A 23,638-nucleotide genomic window follows, 5' to 3' on the forward strand; every position below is an offset into this window, starting at 1 on the left:
TAAGGCTATTATTAGTTTGTCCTCTTTTAGGAAACAGCAAGAGAGAAAGAAAAAAAAAACTTGGTTGTGAAATGAGTTTTGCAGCTTCTCCGGCGGCAATTAAGCAGCGTCCCGGGGCTCACCGTGAGGTTTGCAGCTGTGGAGATGTTGGAGGTGTTGAGAGCGTACAGAGCTCCTCGGCCTCCCACGTAGAGCAGCCCCGACTCCTCCTCCAGCAGGAGTGTGCTGTAGTTCCTGGAAGAGCCGGAGAAGCGGGTGCTGCCCAGGAGACCTGAAACAACACGGTTCGACACAGAGGAGGAGAAGGTCATTTCCTGTTGCAGCTCAAAGTAACATCACCTGAACCATCACGGGTCTTTCTAAACCGTTTCTGTATCAGGTGAACATATCCTGATTACTTTTAGTTACTTTTGGATTACCGCAATACCTCAGTTCATTTGTTATTAATGTGCCTATACTACGACAGCATACGGTATAAAGGTACCGATAATGTTCCTGCAGTATCATGATGAGGCAGGTTTAGGTTATTTATTAAGGTTCCTTTTCAAGTATGACAGTAAGGTTTTTTGCTGTGTTCAATACAACTCGCAACTCGGAAAAAAAAACGAGCTCTGAGTTGTGAAAAATGAATTGAACGGCGTCAAAGATTCGTATCATCTCAGAGCTACGATTTTCCAACTTGACGTCTATGACAGCAACGAAACACGACGGCCCTCATCATTAATTGTAAGAATGAAATTGTTGTGTCGATGTTTTCTTTAGTAGATTATTAAGATTAGTTAGTTAAAGGTACCATCCCAGGCAGCTCATTTTGGGCAAAATTATAAAAATCTGAGTATATCTGGTACTGTAAGTAGGCAGACAGTAATCGATGACATAAGTGATTTGACATATCAATGATGAAATTTGGTCGTCTGTGTAAGGAACAGGGGCCAAAATTTGTCCTACCAATCAAATTAATCTCAGACAACTGAGGGGGTCGGTGCAATTTGAGAAACAAAATCGTAACTCCAGCCGCCTGGGATGGTGACTTTAAGAAGCTATACTTTTACAAAACAAAACATATTACGAACAACATAAAATTTCTTCATAAAAAACATTATGCCTCTTCTGTTTTCACACTTGGCAAATGCATCCTGAGGGCCGGATTGGACCCTCTGCCGGGCTGGTTTTGGCCCGCAGGCTACACGTTTGACACCCCTGGGTTAATAAGCTGCAGTGAACTGAGTCTTCTGGGCCACCGTACAGGAAACATATGTACAGAAAGTACAATCTGGTGTAAAAAGCTTTTCTCTTGGCTTCACACTCCCAGACTCTCCACATGCACTCCTGAGTGAATATGCTTAGTAGCGTGACTGGATGAGCCTCAACAACAGATCTGGGAGATGGGGGGCAGGGTGGGGGGGTGGGTGGGTGGGGGGTCGTCGCTGGAGTGATTGCTGAGAGGGAAATGTGGGGATGGGGCCACAAGGGGAGGCGAAATTTTAGGGCATTCAGCAGGAATTGTGCCCCAGTACTGCCAAATCGCATCAGCAGCACTGCGACAGCATCATCACCATCACCATCATCATCACCACCACCACTGCTGTGTGAGTGCATGTGTGTGTGTGTGTGTGTGTGTGTGTGTGTGTGTGTGTGTGTGATGGGGGAGGGAGGTTCACACAGTAAGTGGGCCAAATTAGGGTTACAGTAGCTCTGTCACTGAAGAAGAGTGTGTAGATGTCTTTTTTGGTTGTCAATCTTTTGTCCATGGCGCCGCCAACACTTTATATCCATCATGAAATAATTGGCCTGGTGCACTACGCTGAATATTTGAACACACAACTGTGTAGCACCTCAGAAAATGGGGGCAGGTCGCTCTGCTGCTGTGAGACAGTAAAAAGGAGGACGTTGTTATGTTTTTTTTTTTCTTTTTTCTTTTTTTCCGTGGGAGATCTCCCTAAGAGCAGAAAGAGATTCACAGAGTTTGCATGAAAAGTTCGAGATGGATGTCTGATTAAATCGACCTGACGTGCAGCAGAGAGAGAGACAGAGAGCAGCTGTCATTACACAACGGAGTAATTGAAGGTGTATCGGCGGCTGAGTGGAGGTGGACACATTGATCCTCCTCCACCTCCATCTCTGAGCGGCTGTAATAAGAAAACCAGTATTTGTCCCAACACATATCGATCTGCTGTGGTGTGAGGCCGCTCGCGCCTGTCGCTGTTCATCTGCTCTCCTGTTCATCGCTTCTCTGCGACTCTCTGAGGCTCCAGTGGCCGGAGGTTCACAGAGTAACTGCTGCAGAGGGATATGGATGGTTAACCAGCGTGTTATTTTACACTGCATGGGTCATAAAGCTCAGTGGAACATATTGAATTAGATCAGGGTGAGATGTAATGTAGTGAGACTGAGCATTAAATTTATATATAGGTCTTAAAATCATTCTAGATGTTTTTGAAATGAAACACAAAGCAGGACAACTGAATCGACAGCCTCCAAAAACACACGCTTATTCAGTTTTAACAGGGTGAGTGAGTAATACTTCCTATGACCAGTAAACTTGATTCTATGTCTGGTTTAGTTCCCCTTTAAATCAGGAACTGTGTCAACCAAGAATATAATAACAACATTATAACTGAACTAACTGGGTGAAATGTGAACTTTTGGTATTTGGCACAGACGGCACTGGGTCTAAGGGTCCAGGCCGACCTGCAGGAAGTATCTCAACTTATGTCATCAAATGACTACAAAGAGACATAGAGCGACCACAAATAGATGCAAAACAGCCACAATGAGGCACAAAACAACTAAGAAGAGACACAAAATGACAACAAATAGATGCAAAACAGCCACAAAGAGAGACAAAATATTAGAAAGTGTCACAAAACAGCTACAAAGTCACATAAAACAACAACAAAGATGCACAAAACCACTATGAAAAGACACAAAATGACAAAAAATAGGTGCAAAATGGCCATGAAGTGAAGCAGAAAGATGTAATTACCAAAAGAACAACTACAAAACAAGCAGATATACAAAACTACTAGAAGAAGGGCACAAAATGAGACAATACAAAGAGATGGCGACATAGAGACACATAAAAAAAAACACATTGGATGTAAACTACAACAGAAATGATTAAAAAAGAGTCAAAACAACCATAAACACCTGTGTTAGTGTGTTTGTTGTCACTCTGTCTCTTATATTACAGAGTTGGGGTGTTGTACATGTCTGTGCCCAGGGGGCCTGTTGTCTCATTATCCCCTCCATTATCCATGCAGAAACACTTAAAGGTGCATCATCCAGCCACAGACTTTCTGCATCCAGCTGTTTGTATTTAATATAAAACTATAGCTTAAGTATTGAGATACGTTTGTTTAAGAGGAATAAGAGATTGTTTCTGCTTTGGTCAAAAGATGGAAAAAATGACAGGTTTCATGTCAACGATCAGGTTCGTGTTTGACAGGAAATGCTGTCAAACCAGTTAAAGGACCCTCCCACCTGAAACTTGAATCATTGTTTACGTAAAAACAAAGATACACAAAGACACACACACACACACAAACTCCTGGAGGCTCCACACTAATACTAATACTCTTCCTGCTCTAATTCACAAACACCGTGACGATAATGAGTCTGACAGCGAGTTTTGATCTTGCGTAATACAACAGTTTAGAGTGGTTGCCCCCTCCCCGACATCACATGGAGGGTGTTTCCTCCCCCACATGACTGGCTGCCTGTCCAACTGTCACATGGACACACTGACCACTGACTGACGGATCGTGACAGCGTCCCGTTGAAGAGCAGGGACTGGAGTCGGGCTGCGGTCCCTCTCACCGCCCACCGTCCCTGCTGCTCTATCACTGACAGCCAGACAACTACAGACGCCCTCTCACTGGTCAGTAATTAGGTCGTTACCATACTGCCGCTGTCGTACCTGTCACACCGATCGTCCACGCGACAGCTCCGGGGAGGATGACACTGCTTTTTACAGCTGCAGAAGGAAAAAAAACTCTGCACCGACCGAACATCCGCTCTGCATTTTTTTTTTCCATCTTAAGAGCGGTGACATTTAAAGGACGCAGCATTTTAACATCATTAATCTTCACAATGTTCATTTGGAGTCATTAGCGTGAATCGTACGAGCCTCTGCAGCTCGTAAAAAAGTTATAAACAAGCCAACGCTCTCAGTAGATCACTTTGACTACCTCTGCATGAAAAGGCCACACCTGAATTAGTGCACAATTACACAAACACAACTAAAGCTGCTACAACAGTTCCAGTTACTTCTCACATCAGAGAGTTAAAGGGATAGTTCAACATTTTGGCAAGTTGGCCCATTGCCATAATCCCGATAGTCATAGCAGTAGGTTCGTTACCTTTAATTGTCGGTGCAAGCTGTTTTTAGAACGGCGGAGCAGAGCCGCGAGCTGCTCAGAGCTACGCTACGGAGGCTCATGGGATTTCTTGGTTTCCCTCATCAAACTCATCAAATACACAATCCAACAACTCCAAAACGCTCTCGTGGACAAGTTGTGACCTGCACATTCACCACGCTATGAGATAATAACAGAACGTTATGAGACAGAGTTGTTTTAGAGGTAAATGCAGAGACTGCTTGCTGAAAACTGCCCCTGATGGGAACGCGCATCAGCGGTTTTGCATGAATTTACCTCTAAAACAACTCTGTCTGGTAACGTTCTGTTATTATCTCATAGCATGGTGAATGTATAATGGGCCAAATTGCCAAAATGTTGAACTATCCCTTTAAGCTTCTTGTTTTATACAGTGGTACAACGAAGTGAAGTGAAATAGATGCTACAGCTTCATCGAAGAAGGGGAAGGTAGTTAGATCTGGGTGAAACCAGAGGAAGGATGCTCACACAGTTTTTTGTCTTCTCTGTTGAGCTCTGGGGGAACAGGTGTTGATTGATTATTACTAACATCTGGGGGCCGAGCCCAAGGCCACACGGTTGTTGAGCATCCGGGAGTCCACGCTATTATCTTTCATTACACTTCCTGATAATACTTCCTAATAATGACACACAATATAATCCGTTGTGATTAAAACAAATACTTTTATATCATAAGAAAAACAAGCTCTTCTGCAGATCTCGCTGACCCAGAAAACCTACTAGCCCAAAATAGGTTTTGAACCCACAACCTCCAATTCCATAGACGATAGCTCTCCAGCTGGATGTGTTCAGCCTTCAGGTCCACCATGCTATTATTATCTATCATTATACTTCCTGATAATACTTACTAAGTAATAACACAAAACACAATTAGTTTGTGGTTACAGCAAATACAACAATAAACAAGCTCTGCAGATCTTGCTGACCCAGAAAACCTAGTATCCCTAAGTGGGATTTGAACCATTAGCCTCGCATTATCATCCAGCTGGATGAGATAAAGCCTCAGGTCCAACATACTACTGTATAATCTTACATCACATTTCCTGATAATACTTAATAATAATGACGTCAACTGAAATGTTCTGCTACCGATTCCAGCAAATGCTTTTCACATAAGAAAGCTCCTCTTCTGCAACATATCTGCAATGACTGTGAACTGAACCCACAGCCTCCCAAGTCCAGTCCAGTGTCCTCGCCCACTGAGCTGTCGAGCTGGATGTCTCCTTCAGAGATGGGAGACGGTGGCCGGCTCCCCAGTCACCCTGCACTTGGTCGCTGTCTCTTTAGACAAGTGCTTAAACCGCAGAGCTATGGGGACAGACCCAAACCAAAGCCGAGGAGGCCAGCAGCCATCAGCCTGAGCAATAATAAACTATTCTTCTGTTGACCCAGGAGCTTAAAAGCCACACCGCACTGAGGGATTCAAACCAACAGCCTCCCGGTCTATAAGTCAATGCCGTTACCCACTGAGCTCTCCTGGAACTGTCTGCATACGTTGGATAATATATCTCCTCCCTTTGTGATTGTGAAAATAAAAAATCTGTTAAAAAGTATGATCTCATATTTACTGAATAAGTTTTTCTTTTTCCTGTTTTGCTGTCAACCCCCTGGCATGTTTGTTTGTGTATTAATGTTGCATGAACTCATCTCATCTCTAACTGTACTCAGTCCTGTGTATACTCTTGTTGTCAATTAAAAAAAAGGAGCAAAAACCAACAACTTTGTTATACAACGACGACCTCTACGGATACAGACTCTGTGACGAGCATCTTTTACTCGTCAGATTTCAGTGAGCAATGATGAGCAGCTCCTGTCACACAGCAAAGGTCAGGACACGCCGGGAGGCGGCAGCGAGGGGCAGGAGCCACGCAGCAGGGGCGCACTCTCCTCCGTTCACATGTACAAAGCCGTGCACACACACCTGTCTGTGCACGGGACATATTGATGAGCAGGAGATGACAGACAGAAAACAGATGGAAAAAACATGCACATATATGAATAAATAAACAAAGTTAAAGTTCAGAGAGACTAATAATCCTTTTAGTGGGAAGCCGGGCGGCCAGTCACACACTCAGATAATCAGTCTGAGTCAAACTAACAAATCCAGACAGGAAACAGGCAGAACTCCAAAAAAACAGAGAACAAAGCTTAGTGAGAAACGACAGAGAGAGAGAGAGAGAGACCAACACACGAGGAGGAACAAAGACGATCTGACAGGAGAACAGGATGATAGAGCGTATGGGAGGTTGGATGATCGCAAAACACGGGGCAGGTGAGTAATTGGCAGCAGGCAATGATGGATGAACTGAAACTATACGAGACACGTGAGCACTTCCCGAAATAAAAAAACACTGATCAACAAGACGTTACGAGGAAAGCGGCGGCGCTTAATCTTGTGAGATGACGAGAGTTATGCAAACACAATGGAAGCCCAAGGCCGTGTCGAGACTCACCGCCCATGAGTCATCTCAGAGCGCAAAGCACAGGCCTTGGTTTCTATATCTTATAAAAATAGTGGCTGCTGCATGATATAACAACAAGCACGGCGCTGATGAGAAGGACCACGGTGACGTACGCGATGTCCCCGGCCCCCAGGGGCCACAGCGACCTTGTCTCAGACCTGGCATGATGAGAGTGTGTTGTGTTGTTTTGTGCTTCTCTCAGTATCTTTGGTGACAACACACACACACGCAGACCTATGAAGGAGAAAGTCAACGCTTCAGTTTAACCCAAGTCACAGGAGTGAAAATCAATGGGCAGCAATTACAGCTGTTCTCCAGAACCAATCCGTCGTCTGTGAGGGAATAAGAAAAGAAAGTGGACTTTTGTTTTGTGCAGAAAGTAAAGAGCTTCTTCTCAGTGTAGAGAGAACAGACACACAACCACATCATGTTTGTATAGAAAGCGTTTTGAAGATTCGATGCAGTTTAGGCCCAAAAATGGACGAATATTTTTAGTTTGAGTAAATAAACTGAAACTTATTTTATCTCAAACATGTGTTTTGTTATTGTTTGTGATAAACTGATTCTTCTAAAACGTCCTGCTGATTATTTTCTTCATGTCTTTGTTTTATTATCAGCCTTGATCAGGTTATTGTATCTTTGGTTAATTTCGTCCTATATTTTGTTTCGGTAAAGTTATTATTAGTGACTTGAGGAAGAACCGCATTGTTTATAAAAGGGTTATGAATGGGTTTAATACGGCTGAATCAAAGCAGAAAAGTTGTAGGATATAAAACCAACAGAATAAGCAAAAAAAAAAAGCACATTAAACATAACTCTCCGTTATGTTTTTCTTTTCTTCTTCTTTCTTCAAGTGAAAACAAAAGAAACTTTTACACACTGACTGTACCTTGTGTTTTGCTTCAAAATCAGTGAGGAAAGTCAACAGAGCGCCGAGGTGTGACAGACGCCTGTTAACTGGTTTACTGTTGTCTTCATGTGGGCGTGTGTGTGTGTGTGTGTGTGTGTGTGTGTGTGTGTGTTATTGCAGACCTATTTGTGTGAATGTTCAGTAGGCCTACATCACTGGATGAAGGCAAAGCATCAAAAACAACTGACCCTTAAAAACATCTGTCAGTTTTTTCCAGTGGCCACACACACACACACACACACACACACACACACACACACACACACACACACACACACACACACACACACACACACACACACACACACACACACACACAGAGACACACTCCCACTCACACACACACTTTGCACTCATTTTGCCCTTCATCTGTCTTTTGAAATAGGGTGAGGAAATCTCTGTCAGCGAGTCAGAAGATCTGAGCAGCGCGTGTTCTCTCTCTCTCTCTGTGTGTGTGTGTGTGTGTGTGTGTTTCCCCAGTGTCTCAGCTCTGAGCCGTCACAGGTGGCGAGTCCAGAACGCGCCCGTTCGCTCTCCGACGTGTTTGTAATCCACCATGTGGGCTCCAGGATGATAGTAAATCCACTGTGTCTATCACCACCACACACAGTCATCGCAGTGTGTGACTTCCTGTGTGACTCAGTGGCTGATCGCTATGGAGAGCATGTGACACACACACAAACACATGCATGCATAAACACACGCACACACACACACACACACACACACACACACACACACACATACGCGTGCTTACAAAAAAGATTTGGGAACAAATGCTGGAAGGAAAAAGTGACTTAAGCTCGTTGGACAGTGTCAGAACTGTCAGTTGTCATCAACTCCGTCGTCCACGTTATATAAGCGTTTCTTCTCCTTCTTCACGTCTTTATAAGGCGTAAGCGTCAGTAAACATGACTCTGCATTATGTAAGCAATAATATATAAACCCGGATGTCCTAGTGCGTGGTCGACAAAAATAGATGGCAAACATTAAGAAGCCCCCCTCCCCTCTGGTACCAAGTCGTCCATTGTTGTTGATATTTTTTTCATCTGGACGTGTGTTATCATCACGCTCACAGCGGGCGAATACAGACGCTGCTGCTGTGTTTCAAATTCGTCTCCTTTTTTTTTTTTTTTTGCTTTTTTATCGTTTGTTTTCATGGTTAGGAGGATAATTTCACTGTAACAAGAAAAGGAAAAGTACTGTTGCTATGGTTACCTGCAGTTTACAATAGAGAACATAATTGACCACACCGCTGTCGTACTATACTGGAAATGTGTCTTTGATTGCAACTGAACCGCAACAACAGACAGACAGACAGCAAACAGAGAGGTGGAGACATTAGTGAAAACCCCGTTTGTCATTACAGACAAAACAATAACAAACATAATCGAATCCCTGTTTGTTTTTATTCTGTATAATGGACAGTTAAGGAAGAGGAGAGATGTGCTGTAGGTTTACAGAGCTCAGCCGTGTGCTGAAATCGAATCCTGTGTGTTTCTTGTATAATGTGAAGATTGCATAGATAGATAGATAGATAGATAGATAGATAGATAGATAGATAGATAGATAGATAGATAGATAGATAGATAGAGTAGATCCCGAAGGAAATTCTTCTGCCAGGATGCTCCAAAGGGAAATGTGCAAGAAAGATAAATAGGATACAAAGAGTAAGTATATGATAAAATATATCCTACAATGTCTAAAACAATAGAATATACGCTACAAGTGCAAAGGGAGCAACCTAGACATAGGTTAAATACTGTGCTACATAATTTGAGTGCACTACATAATGCGTATAATGCGCTAATTATTTAGTGTACAGTAATAGCTGTTTAAAGAATAAGAAAGAATACCATAAAGTTACCATTTGTTATTGTCGCAGTGATTGGTGAGAACAAAAACTGACACAACAAATAAATGCTGTATTTCTTGTTAAAATACAGTGACTATTGATGTTTATTGATTCAATAATTGGAAGTGTAACGACACCTTCCAGCCAGGTATAAATGCTAATATATAGTAGTAGTATCCGTACCAGGTTTTTGTTTCATCTTCCCACATTTTGAGATGCACATAAATCTCGTTCACTGGAGATCAGAGGGAAGAAAAAACAAGACGAAAACTTCAACAACAGCAACAACAACATCTATTTCCCATTAAGCCGGGACTCTGCAGCTCTCACACGGCCTGTTTCTTCAGTAAAGGTTAGATCCGTTGAGAGCCACAGTCCTCAGCTGTGTGAGGTTCACGGGTCTCACTGTGGTGTTTCTTTATCGCCACAGAGTGTGAAGTCAGACCATGAAGAGCAGCGGTGAGAATGACATGTGTTGCTATTGTTTCTGACCATGACTGGACTTCCTGTTAATTAGCGGCGCATCACGCTGCTGTCAGTGTCACTGTTCTTCTTCTGTGTCGGGTCAAAAACAAAACAAAACAAAACAAAAAAAAACGCTGGATCGGATCAAATTATCCACAGGTGTGTTGGGACTGAGCCAAGGTGTCAGATTCAGATAGTGTTAGGTTTAGGCTGAGTGACAACACTCAAATATGTGTAGCGAACAAAAATAGTACATGTCAGACTTTGTCAGGGTGAACTTATATTTCCCTCGTCGTCCCTGGTGTTCAACATTCAACATCCAATTTTAAGATGCTAGAAAAAGCATAAAAGACACCGGCTGTTCTACATTTCATTAGATTATATAATATATATAACCTATATCTATAATATTGTATAATACAATTTTAATATATTCATATTTCTGTTAAGGAATACATTTAACAGCCATTGTTTGGGCTTTGCTTTAAAAGCACCAGACTGTAGGAAGCTTGACCATCTGTGACCAAGAGTTATAACTGCGCCATCTAATCATAAAGTGTAAGGAACACTTCTGTAAAGTCTTATCATCATTATTAATAATTAGATATGACATGACCTGGCCTCCATGGGAAGCCAGTGAAGCTGTAAGAACTGAAATCTTAATCAAATCAGTTTGTTTTGTTCCACTCTCAAAGCTCAGAGGCTACCATGAGATAATCGCTTAATCAAACAACAAAAAGGTTTTCGACTTTCCACAAACACAATTATAATCACTATTATTTGATTTGAGAAAATGGTCATCTTAGTGATGAATTAAAACCTCGTCAGCAGTTTGAAAGTACCAAAAACTGCAGTTCCTATAATGACCACTAGAGTCTGGCTCCAACAATGAGTCAGAGTTATAGGGGCGGAGTCAGGTGCTGCCAAGATGGCGACAGTGGAAGAGCCCACTATGAGCTTCAAAAACTCATTATAGGTGACGACACAGAGGCTATGTACATCTATCTTTATATATACTGGATGTAGGCTACGGTTTTAACATGAACCTTATGTGCAGGTTGAAGTTCATCCCAATTACCACTTACTTTTCAGGAGTTAAAGTTTTTGAGGCTTAAAGAAAAAGCAGGAGCTTACAACTCTAAGCCCTGTGCTCAGTTCTTCGTCAATAAAGTTGTCAGACAGACAGCTCACTTATTATTATGTCAAAGCGGTCTCGTTGTGTTTACTTCACTACCCACGATGACACTGACAAAATTCAGAGCTTGTCTCAGAGCCAGAACTTTCACAGGACTCGGTTGGACCAGGGAGACTGCAGAACGAGATGAAAGACAGCCAAGACTTTCATCTCAGGAAAAGAAAAGCCAACCCCACGACGTACAACACAACCACCAGCGCTTGTGTTATTTCAAGCCTCGTCTGCGAGATGCTGTAAGTGAATCACCGATAAGAGCCTGTCAGAATCACACATCAGCACTATCAAGAAGGGAATAAGATCAAAGCGTCATGGGAATCTCATGGTCCAAGGGGCGTGAAATATCGCCACGGAGAGGATAGCATAAAAATTTTTTTAAAAAAGTGAAAATGAATGGTGTCACACATGCTGAGGTTCAGATTTAATAACTTCATTCAAAGCAGCCAAAACCCAGCTGATAATATGAGTAAATTATCAATGTTTTCAGTGTTCAACACACAGTCGATGCAGCTGCTCGGGCTGTTTGTGCCGACAATAATAGATTTGGATTTGGCTGAACAGTAAATTGGTGGCTATCACTGGCCCAGCTCCTCAGTGCTGTAATTGCCCAGTACTGAATAGAGAAAAGAAAACTCTACCAAAAAAGAAAAAGCATCAGGCTGGCAGCAGGGTTTATTATACCAGGCAGATCCACCACCACCACAATATCACTGGTGTCAACAATAAGGACTCTCACTCACCACCGAGACTGCTTTTTTTTTTTTTTTTTTACTACCCAAGCTTGTCACAGCAGCAACAGACAACTTACAGCATATCAATATTTCACCACTCCATTACTTCAGGTCTGGTGAAGCAGGCGCCCCACAGGCCAAACAGCCGGGTTCACAACATGGCCAAGCATGAATCTCACCTCTGGGGGAGGTAGAAAACCATCGGCACCCTGTCACATACTGTAAAATACACAATCTAACCCTCAAATGTGGCTATTTACGCTTCACAAACAAATCACTGGACTTTATATGGGGTTTTATTACCATTTTTAAATTTATAAACCATCGTGTCTAATGCTTGTTCCATCTTGTTTGAAGGTGAAACCGGGTCATGTTTGTTATTTTTCACTGAAGATAATTCAACTATATGGCGGATGCTGATAAATGTAGCTAATGTTGATAAGCTAATCAGTTAGTCAGCTAATCATTGCTGCAGCTCCTCGAGCTCTTTAAAGGGGAAATACGCACATTTTTTTTCTTAGAAGCCGGCGAGAAATCAATCCATGGAGCAGTGGAAAGCGTGATTTATCATAAATGTATGATGTGTATATTTATGTAGTGTTATTTGTCCTAAACAAGAGATTACGGGTTACAGGGCATGTTTGAGCTGGGTCGAAGGGTTTGATCTTACAAAGTTGGTTTTCGGCCAAGAAATGCTAGGTGGAAGGCAGAGAGCCTCCATTCTCCCTGGAACAAGTTACAGGTCATTTATTTAACCATCACTATTACTCTGAAGCTGTTTAATTAAGGTAAAAATGTAGCATAGTTAAGGTTAAAATCTTGCATAGTTCCTCTTTAAATGGTAGACCTATAGTACTTTAAGGCAAAGGTCACAACTCTGATATTTTATTGATAAGCGAGCAATGATTTGATGGATCTTATCTGCAGTGGTGACAAAGTTTACATACACAGATGACGTGTAGTTGTTTGTGGATTAGATGACTAGCTACCTAGTAGTTATTATGCATTTAGTAGCTGTTAAGTCTGTATAGGAGATGATGCTGAAAAAAACCCAGAGAAAATGCCTGTTACATCTTCTTTGAAGGTGAAACTTGGTCATGTTTGTTATTGCTTTTGCTTTAAGATTTTTAAACTATCAAAACAGTTGCTGATATTCAATTGGCCCAGTCAGCAGCTCCTTTACTGTATACTTTTAAGTTATGTTGTGGTTTCCCAGCAGAACTGTCCCTGGAGATTTCCATATAAAAGTGCATAATGTCATCTAGTCTCATTTTCTTTCCTGTATCAGTGTGATCTCCCTCTTATATACAGCATGTCCTTGTACTCCCACTTATGCAGGTTATCTGCAAAGCATATACTGTAACTTAATGAGCGCCCCCTCACCCCATCTGAGAAACATAATATAAATCCTCCCACGATACAATATCTCCCATAGGTAGCGACACCCACACACAACAACAGCACATCCCTCTTCCATATACATAGGCTACAGCAGTTTGCGCCCAGGCAGTCCACCCCTACCCCGTCCCCCCGCCAAGTGACGTCTGTCTCCACAGGGGAAGCGACAAGCAGGTGCATGTATGCAGATTTTACACGATATGATTGAATGTAAAAACCCAGATAGCACTCTCCTCCCACACACACACACACACACACATGGGCAACTGGGACAACATGCATGCATGGGGACTGATGAAACTCATGCTGACACACGTGCACACACTCCACTCTCACATGCGCTGACATGCTTCCTCTTGTGGTTTTTTTAAAAAGTAGGTCAAGGACGACTTTCTGTGAGGGCAAGGGGAAAAATAAAATGTGCGGTGATAGACTGGCTGTGCCTGGAGAAGCCAGGCAGTATGTATGATTTATAATCCGAGGCAGAGTCAGAGACGTGTAAATAAATAGCCGGAGACACGACGATTTAGAGGCTTTCAGAATAGACAATGAGCTCTGTCTGTGATGTTTGTTACAAACTTTCTTAATGAGGCCTCATGAATTATACGTGCTGCCCTGTCTGACGAACTCCGCAGAGTTAATCGAGCGTGTCCCTTTTCATTTCGGCTGATAAATAACTGTGCATATTAGGAATCATTTCAGTGCTGTCAGTTCCCAGTGGCTGTGGAGTAAACAGCTCCATAACAGCAGCAGAAGCATACGAGGAGGAGTTCCTCTCTCTCCAGCAAACTAAATATTGCCATTCGAATCATGAAAAAGTAGCAGATGCACACACAGTATCTCTAATTGATTGTAATTCAGAACGCAGAGCAGCAAATCCTCCCATCATCATCACCATCATCATCACATGCTGCAACGCTCTCAACAGCTCTTTCCTCCGACATTGCACCTGCGAGCTCGGCTGGAGATGAAGCCGGGCCCGTCCTCTAATAATACTCATCCTCTGAGGACTGAAGAGGAAGTGGAGAGGGAGCGGAGTGGAGCTAAGAGCGCCGCTATCCCATCAGACTGCCAGCGCCCGGAGTTCCCTCTCTCTTTCTCTCTCTCTCGCTGCAGCTGCAGCAGTGGCAGTGGCAGTGGCAGCCTCTGCCGCAGTGATGGGGGGCGAGGAGAGAGAGCGAGGGGGGGGGGGGGGGGGAGAAGGAGGGGAAAGGTGAGCTGGTGGGAGCGAGGTGAGGTGGGTAAGGTAAGAGAGGAGAGGCAGCAGCAGCAGCAGCTCTGGTCATGTGTTTAAAAGTGCCAAAACACACCTATTCAGCAGTATTTTCTGCACGGACACTAATCAGGCCCAGTGTGCTCCGGTCTTCTTTTATGAGGCCCTCCTGTCTATTGTTTCATTAGAGGTGTTTGCTGAGCCGTGTGATCTAGGACAGGGCTTGAGAGAGGCGATTAATAACTCCGAGCATGGAGGAGCTGTCTTCAGGGCCAACTTCGAAAAACTGTGCCACCTCTTTTTAACGTGGGGAGGGGGAGGGAAGAGGCTGGAGCAGCATCAAATGGGGACAGCGAGCCGAGGTGAGTGTTTAGTCGGCTGCTGCTGCTGCTGCACGTGTGTTTGCATGGATGGACGACGTGTTTTAAGAGTCAACAACCTCCCACCACCCTTGGGAGATAATTATGTCGCCATGTTTTTGCAACTGCAGCCCCCCCCCCCATACTGCTGCAGATAGCGATGGTGTGTTCAATTCACCTTGGAAGTCCGAATTCAGACCTGGGAATGACATCACACCCGAGTTGACCAAGTCCCAGTTACTTTTCATGACGAACGAACGCCGTTGTTTCCCTCTTGGTGGCTATTGTTGTAGTTGGCATTGCCAGCTACTGTAATCCCAGCCAATAGCAACACACTGTGAGAGATAATTAGCGTTTAAACAACATAACAGCATGTCCTCAGTAAGAAGTTGCAAAATACTGCCGTTCCGACTAATTTAAGGACAAAAAAAGCTGATTAACAGTGTAATTTATAGCTTTTATTCACTGTTGACGCATGGAGCAGCCATCTTGAACTGCATGAATGAAGTTCATCCAAATTTCTGAGTTGGCACTTCTGACCTTTTAGCGAACTGGAAACTTGGAAAATCTGAGCTTCAAGTTGAAGGAACACACCGTTATTATTATGTTGTCAGTTCATGTTTTGAAACATGTCTAATCTTTTTAATCTTGTATTTGTTTAAATTTTTTAAACTAACATGTGTCGAATTCACTTTTAGCAGTTCCTGTTGGCAGTGTGATGACTAAAACTCAGCTAATTTTCAGACAGGCACCTTCTTCCTCTAATGTCTAATTAGAGATATGGATTTGTGATGGACGTCATGTGAGAGAATCTGATACTACATGTGTCATGTTCATTTGTTTCGAGATGAGATGAGATGTCATGAGAAGCAGCGGCTGCTGACGTTGTTGCTGAAGTGCGCAAAAATCAGCAAACCAGCACCACAACAACCAACTTCTCCTTGATGCGCATGTTCACCATTGACACAGCATATCCTCGTGTCTCCCACAGCTGGAACAACAACCACTGACCTAGAAAAACTGAGCTCAGCCAGCCCTCACCTTTGGAGACGACAGTTGTCCTGGGAGTGACGTCCAAGTCCAAAGACGGGCTGAAGGGGAAGGCCCACAGCTGCGACAGTCTGGCCAGGAGCAGCAGGAGCAGCAGCGGGAACAGGAGGGGTCGGACTGACCTCTGGTGCCCCATGTTTCACACACACCAACCTTGATTGGTTGTGCACAAATAATCTAAGTTTGAGAGGAGTTTATCTTCAGGCCTCGGACTCTTTGATTATCCTGACAGCTGAGAGGAATCTGTGCAGAGAAAGAGGAAAACAACGATTATTAGATAAACAAGAAACGACCAAATGAGCTTCTTGTATTGAGGTTGAAGTTGTTTCAGAGACACAGATTAAAATCAAGATGGACATCAGCAGAACAAACAGTCATTACTCAGGAGAAACTATTGGTATTAATAGTCAAAGTTGTTGTGTGCAGCACAACAAATCATGTAGAAATACTTTTGTCAATCAATCAGTGAGCACTCAATTAGTGAGTGAAAGAAAAAACTGAAATGGACTCATCTTTAGAGACTAATGAACACAGACAGCAATATTATAACATGCAGAACTGAAATAATAAAGAAGGGTTCAAAAAAGAGTAAATAATACAAGTACTATGTAGTTAGGATAATAAAAATTAAAAAGTTAAAGAGAAATAAAAACATTAAGAGAATGAAATATTAGTTGTGATATTATATTTATAGCTATATATTAGATTATAAAGATTGATAGAAACAATGTAAGAAGTTAAAACACTAAAATCACAAAATTACAACTCATATGTGATTGTAAGTGATATTATTATAGATAAAAATTTTTATACAGATCGAACCAAATGTGCTGAATGCAGTACTTTGCTGTTTTTGTTGGCGGTGGTGGAGCTTGTTCTACATCTTTAATCTTTGGGGAATTATTTAAATGAAACCACTGGAAATGTTTATAGCAGAAATGTCTCCTTTGGTGCTGCTGCTCTGTGGAGGCTCACACACCAAAAAAGGCTTCAACTTTTAAATAATGCAACGTCTGCAACATCTGAATCTGAAAGGCTACTATTGTTTAAAGCTGTCAGATGAATGTTGTGCACTTTAAAGTATTCAAGTCTCTTTTGAAGAGTATCTGTTTATGAATAATGAAGTTAGTTACTTTACACTATGGGTTATTGTAGTAGCAGAAAATGAATGAAATTACAGTTTTTCCTCTAATGTCCCCTGTGTTCGCCAGAAACAGACAATAGCGATGCCAGAACGTGCACAAAGGGCACAATGATGGTGAAGAGACTCTTTTGCCTACTCGGCTGCATGAGCAGAAAATTAGATGCTGATATGCATGATCACTCTCTGAGTACAACCAATTAGCCAAAGTGAACGACAAAGGTGTCGTTACATAAAAAGACCATTTAAAAAGTTTGGGGAGTTTAAATAATGCGTCTCCCTCCACCCTACCACACACACACACACACACACACACACACACACACATACACATACGACTCATGATGCGATATTGCAACACACAACTTCATCTCTTAATTAGCTGTGTGCACACTGGAGCAGCATGATGGATAATCTAGAGATTAGGCCCCGTGCCATCAGCACAATCTCCGCCTGGCTGCTCGTTCTCTGGCTCTGTCACCGATCAAAGGGTCAACACTGTGAATCCTGCTCCGCCGCGCAGTGACACTGGAGAATAACCAGCTTAATCTCCACGGCTGCTGCTGCTGCTGCAAATCACTCGCAGCATGAAGCACAATGAAGCTAATGACCTCTCTGTTAGCACTTTGGCTGCTAAGCTCTGTAACCTATGGGATGAGACAGTGAGAGATGAAATGTGACAGATTTAGTGACGACGTTGGCTTTACATAGTAATGTCCATGTACTTTTGCTGCCTTTCCTACAGTTGCTTTGCTTTAACCAGTCCAATAGATATATCTAAGCTCAAGTTGTGAGGAAGAAGTGAAACTGCATGATTGTCTTCTTGGTGTTTCATCTGTATCCTATAAGTGAGGAAGCTGAGGTGAGGAGGCCGTGCAGACCAAACATCAGTGTGACCGGTGGTTTCAAGGAAAACTTCTCTTTACAGAAGTACATTAAAGCAGAGGGAGTGTTAGCAAAATCAGGAGCTCCAGAAAAAGCTGTTATGTGAACCCTCAGTTAAGACTTTTTTTTATTTATCGGTTCATTTGTCAGACACAGTACATATTGGCAGTGTTACATCTAATTAAAGTGCAGCCAGTGTAATGTATACAGGGCTTCTGGCCATGGTCAATTTGCAGTCCTTGCTGCTGGTTTGCCTTTTTCGCAAATGATGCACATGATACATCACAGTAAAATGGAAATGAAAACTGACAATCAAAGCCACATACTCGCATAAAAACCTACACAGGCAAACAGACTGATTGATAATGACTAGGAAAAGGAATTAAGGTTGTCAACTGGTGTTACAGCTGAGAGCAAACAAAATGAAAAGATGCTCTGACATTTGTAGCTGCTTGCAAATTAGACTTTATTCCAGCCATAATTTTGCCTCAGTATTTAAAGGTTTAGAGTCAGTTTAATGTTTTCACATCTAATGGTAATTTATTCCAAATCTGTGGTTTACAGTTACTGCTAACTTCACCTCTTCCACAGGTTCCTGTACTGGAGTATTAGCATCATTTATCATATAAGGTCTTGTTGTTTTGTCGGCATAACACAAAAATAAGTAACTAAATAACTATTTATTTCAATGACTGAAGAGTTTTTGATGTCGCACGAGCAGTGGAGTTCCCCTTTAAACGCTGTTAAGTGAAGGCAACATGAGCTAAAGCTGGGAAAACAAGCGGCCGGCAGCAGATCAAGCAGCAGACAGGCGGGAAATGCTGGTGAGAGGCCCTTTGGTGTGGTTTTGCCCTCATGCACGCATAGCTCACAGCAAACACACCATTGTCTCAACACATCTGCATCTGCGCCGGGTGCAGGAGTTGGCAAGGGCGATGATGACGTGGTGACGAAAGCATGGAAACTCCAGGAGAGGGGGGGGGGGGGTGAAGGTAAACAAACACATCAGCCACAGATGCACCGTGCATGACAGGAGAGGAAGGGAATCGAACAAAGACAGCAGGCGGCGTCTGAGGCACCTTTTACTTAGCAAAGACTATCAGTTTCTTCCTGTCCATTGATCCATAGAGCTGGGCCTCAGACAGATCTACTGGGACTTTTTAACCTAATTTTGGTGATAGTCTCTCTGCTCTTCTGGGCTCATCAGACATCTTGAAAAGGAGCCATTACTCACCTACAGAGTATGAAGACATTTACAGACTGTGATGAAGCTGTTTTCCAATACGACCATCTGTCAAGCAGGACAGAATGATTTGCTAAACATCTAGTCTGACATTTCTGCGGGAAGATCAATAAGACAGGTGAAGTGTTCTTGTACTTTTCTTTCATTTGAAACCACTTAAGATGCCAAACACGCCACTGTAGCTTAGATTAAAGCAGCTCCCAACAAACACAACAGCATCAACATTATATTTCATTAAAGGAATTGTGTGCAATACATACTGCAATTCTTTTTTTCCCCCTGTCTTTCTTTCTTTCTTTACCCCAAAGGTTTTCACAGAGCTGAAGCATAAATGAGATTAGCTGCACATTAAGGGAAGAATGAGTGGGCTCACCCTGTGGGCCACGTTCACCACGACGTGAAGAATCTGAAGACAAATCTTCTTGGAGAAGTATGAAATTGTGATTTTGTTGTAACTAACCAGAGTCTGTGTAAACTTAAAATTACAGAGGTTTTCTCTGCATGGGTCAATCTGATGTAAAAACTTGCACATTATTGCACTATGACACTCAACACTGACCACATGTGATCATCAGGGACACGAGACACTGCGCTGAATTTCAACGGTCAAATAGACTGTTCTTCTGCCTGTTACTGAAATCTTCCACCACACAATCAGGTGATGACAGTCCTTGGATGGAAAGTCCTCCAACCTAAACAACCATGGAGGTCGTTTTTCAACCCTGCGGTGCGAGTGAGTGGCACCTTCAACGCTTGAATGGACCTTGGTTGTCATTGTTACCATAATAAACACTGCACCAGACAGTGTAACACTGTGGTTACTAAAATAAAAAATCATGGTTTGGTAAGGTTTAAACACAAAACCGACTTGGTTAGGTCCATAATTCTTGTTGAAATCAGCACCTTTTCAACATCTAATGATCCTTTGTTGTCTTGGTTTCTATAATAATGATGTGTTTTACATTTCTGGGTAAAATAAGCAACTGGACTGATACATTTAGACATTTAGCTACAGCAAACACCACATATGTACACACAAAGACTAAACACAGTGGCCTCGGATCAGTTATTTCCCCAAACTAACCTGAATAAATTGTTCATTACAAAATAAATTCACATTAAAGAGACCCCGAGGAGTTTGCTTCTGGTTATAAAAGAGTCTCATACTAATGTGGATTAATCTACGTTACCAACACTTGTTAATGGGTCCATTTTCAATAAATATATCGTTTTGTATTTATAGTTATTTTGATATTATTTTTTAGTGGTCGACTCGCCCAGCATTTCCTAGTTTTGGTTTCCTGGACCAGTGGGAAAAGTTGCTCTCTTCTCTTTAGCAGTGACGAAAACATTATATCGACTATCAGACGGTGTAGAGAGTAATCACAGGGTGCAGGATGATACTGAATCTGACCTGATGAGGTTAAAGTTTATTCTTCCAAGACATGTGAGACCATGTTGTAATGCACTGTATATGTCATTATAACCTATTGTGCAATTATAACCTATTGTGCAATACATGTTCTGTATTTATTATTCTAATATCAAATGTCATCTGTTGTCTGTTGTAATGACAGATGACATACTAACATTTAAAAAGGTACATGCAGCCCTTTATTGTTGACTTATTCAAGCACTTAAGGAGAATTTCGACAGTATATAGGCTTATCTACCACTTTACATATCACAACATTTCAGGAGAAAATAATGTGCTTATCATCTCTTATAATTGTGCGCCAAATCAATTTAACAACAGACTATGATGGAAATGTGAGATTAAACTATCTGGTTAATTATCTGGAAGTATATGAATGAGTTTAAATCAGCTTTGCTTCCTGCCACGATAGTGAAATACATAATAAGATGATATAATTGATTGCATATTAGATTATCATAATACTTTGAAAAAGCCCATTGAACACGACATGTATTGTCTCTGTACTTATTCTTTGCACAGATATGATTTGAATGCAACATTGTATTTCATTTTGCTTGTATTTCTTTCATGACTGCTCAACAGTCAAAGAGCTTTTCCCTCAACCTGGCAACCATGCAGAAGTTTTAAATGGGCCCAAACTGATTTACAGAACATTAATATAACCTTTGACTCAATGGAAAGCAGTGCCAAGCTTTGGTAATGGATTCAGTGACAGCATACAGCACATGTAATGTATGATTCTTCTATTCTACCTTTGACTTTAGGAAAACAGTGGAGCCAGCTTTAAGGAATAAATGTTTTCAGGTCTAATATAGACACTAATACAGACACCATAACACTTTAACCTTCCTGTGGTGCTGACTGAGCGCAAATTTGACCCATTATCAAATGTTTTTAAAACATAAAGGAAGGTTTCTCTCAGGGTTCTCTCTTGTAAGTGCCATATCCAGACCACACTGATAACTATTTCCAATTGAAATGGTTTCCAAACAATATCCTGATTAGATTTGCACTCAAACATGATGTGTGTTTCCATAAAGCTCTATTGACCATACAATTCAAAAAATAGTGTGTAAAAGTTGATAGAAACGCTGCAACGACGTAGATCATACTGTTTTCATCAGCAGACAAACAGTTCGGGTCAGGTTTGACAACACAAAGGTTAAAGCGAGAACGTAGCTACTACAACAGCGTCTGTCCGCCCCATGTGCACCTGTCCGACCTGGACTGCAGCAGCAGAACAGCACCGACTGCACAACGTGTGGTCACCTTCACCTGCGTCCACATACGTGTAGGATAGAGAGAGAGAGAGGGAGTGTGTGTGTGTGTGTGTGTGTGTGTGTGTGTGTGTGTGTGTGTGTGTGTGTGTGTGTGTGTGTGTGTGTGTGTGTGTGTGTGTGCGTGTGTGTGTTGGCGGGGGCAAAGTGGGAGAAACACACGAAGCGCATGAAAGGACCGACTCACCTGTCTGTTTCCTGGAGTCCGCGAGAAATCCTTTCGACTCTGAGTGAGAGAGAGAGACGTCCTCACCGCTGCGAAGCACCGAGCTGCTCTGCCGCTGCTGCAGTTACCCAATGCTCTCTCTCTCTCTCTCTCTCTCTCTCTCTCTCTCTCTCTCTCTCTCTCACACACACACACACACACACACACACACACACACACACACACACACACACACACACACACACACACACACACACACACACACACACACACACACACACAGAGCTCAGCCCACCCCTGACCATTTCCTCTTTTGCTTTTCTTTTGTTTTGGTGAATAAAAGTTGGTACGATTGTTTAAATAATTTAACAATGATATATAAAATCATAAATTAAGATAATCATATAATATTCTCTAAGACAAATGCAACAAGCCATATGGTATGTTTTCATGTCTGTTCCTGTTGCTATTTCCAGGTTGGATAGATAAAAAAAGAAAGAAAAGAAAGAAAGAAAGAAAACAAGTATTTTAGTGAATGGAAACACTATAGTGAAGTTATATTTCAATGTTGAATACAGCAAACCACATAGAAACATTACTGAAACAGGTCTGGTTGGAAATTACTTCAATATGATTTTTTTTTTCTCTCTCAACATTCAATCTTTGCATTTAGGCTCCTTAATTTGTCAGACTTAGTTAGGTCCCTCCTCATACAGGAGAAGACTGAACATGAGTGTGTCCATGTGATCCATGTTTAGTGAGTGACCCCTGCTGGAAAAGAACGAGAACAACAAAAATGTTTTTTTCACTGTTTCCCACCAACAGAGCTCCATGAAAGCCAACAAATATACTGTACTTTATATAGGTGTTTTATAACCTGTGTGTGTGTGTGTGTGTGTGTGTGTGTTAGGGCTGAAGTGATTGGAGCTGATGCCAATACTGATATTAGGGAGTAAACATGTCTGAAAACCTGAGATTGAAGAATGCAGAAATCCATGTAAATTTCAGCTGCATGGTTTACACACAAATCAGTGCTTGCTCACGTTTCATGAATGAGACGACTGAGTGTAGTAGCTAGTTGTTTTGATTTTTTTTTTTTTTTTTTCAATTATGTAATACCAGAGACGTTCTATATTGCCTAGAAGGACTTTGGTAATACTACCATTCGGATTACTTCGTTATTATTATTATTATTATCTTTTTTTCATATGAATATTGTTTTATTTGATTTAAGTTATATTATCTGCTGATTTACTACTTTATGTTTTTTCTGGGTGAGCCTATATGTTGAGTGACCTGTTGATTTTTAAGTTGGACTTAAAGACAAATCGCCACTGCCCTGAGCTTATCTAGTTTTCAATCACAAGAATAAAAAAGTGTACAAAATCTTAATTGTATCAGTATTACATTTGCTCTCATGTCCTTGTGTCTGAATCTGTTCTTTGAAACAGTTTCA

The 23,638-nt window shown here is 41.9% G+C and overlaps 1 protein-coding gene across 1 annotated transcript in view; it reads right to left on the bottom strand.

The window, feature by feature from the left end:
* The window catches only part of sema4gb (sema domain, immunoglobulin domain (Ig), transmembrane domain (TM) and short cytoplasmic domain, (semaphorin) 4Gb), a 42,352-nt gene extending 20,033 nt beyond the window's left edge, over nucleotides 1–22,319 (bottom strand). Inside the window, exons 1-3 of the mRNA XM_085760684.1 lie at nucleotides 22,204–22,319; nucleotides 16,024–16,275; nucleotides 123–271 (exon numbers count right to left, since the gene is read on the bottom strand). Of these exons, the coding sequence (XP_085616810.1) occupies nucleotides 123–271; nucleotides 16,024–16,168 (294 nt within the window). The 5' untranslated portion in view covers nucleotides 16,169–16,275; nucleotides 22,204–22,319. The remainder of the gene's footprint in view (nucleotides 1–122; nucleotides 272–16,023; nucleotides 16,276–22,203) is intronic.
* Nucleotides 22,320–23,638: the final 1,319 nt, after the last annotated feature.

This window comes from Trachurus japonicus, chromosome 19 (assembly GCF_045865225.1).
Source record: "Trachurus japonicus isolate A0001 chromosome 19, Traja_1.0".
Lineage (NCBI taxonomy): Eukaryota > Metazoa > Chordata > Actinopteri > Carangiformes > Carangidae > Trachurus > Trachurus japonicus.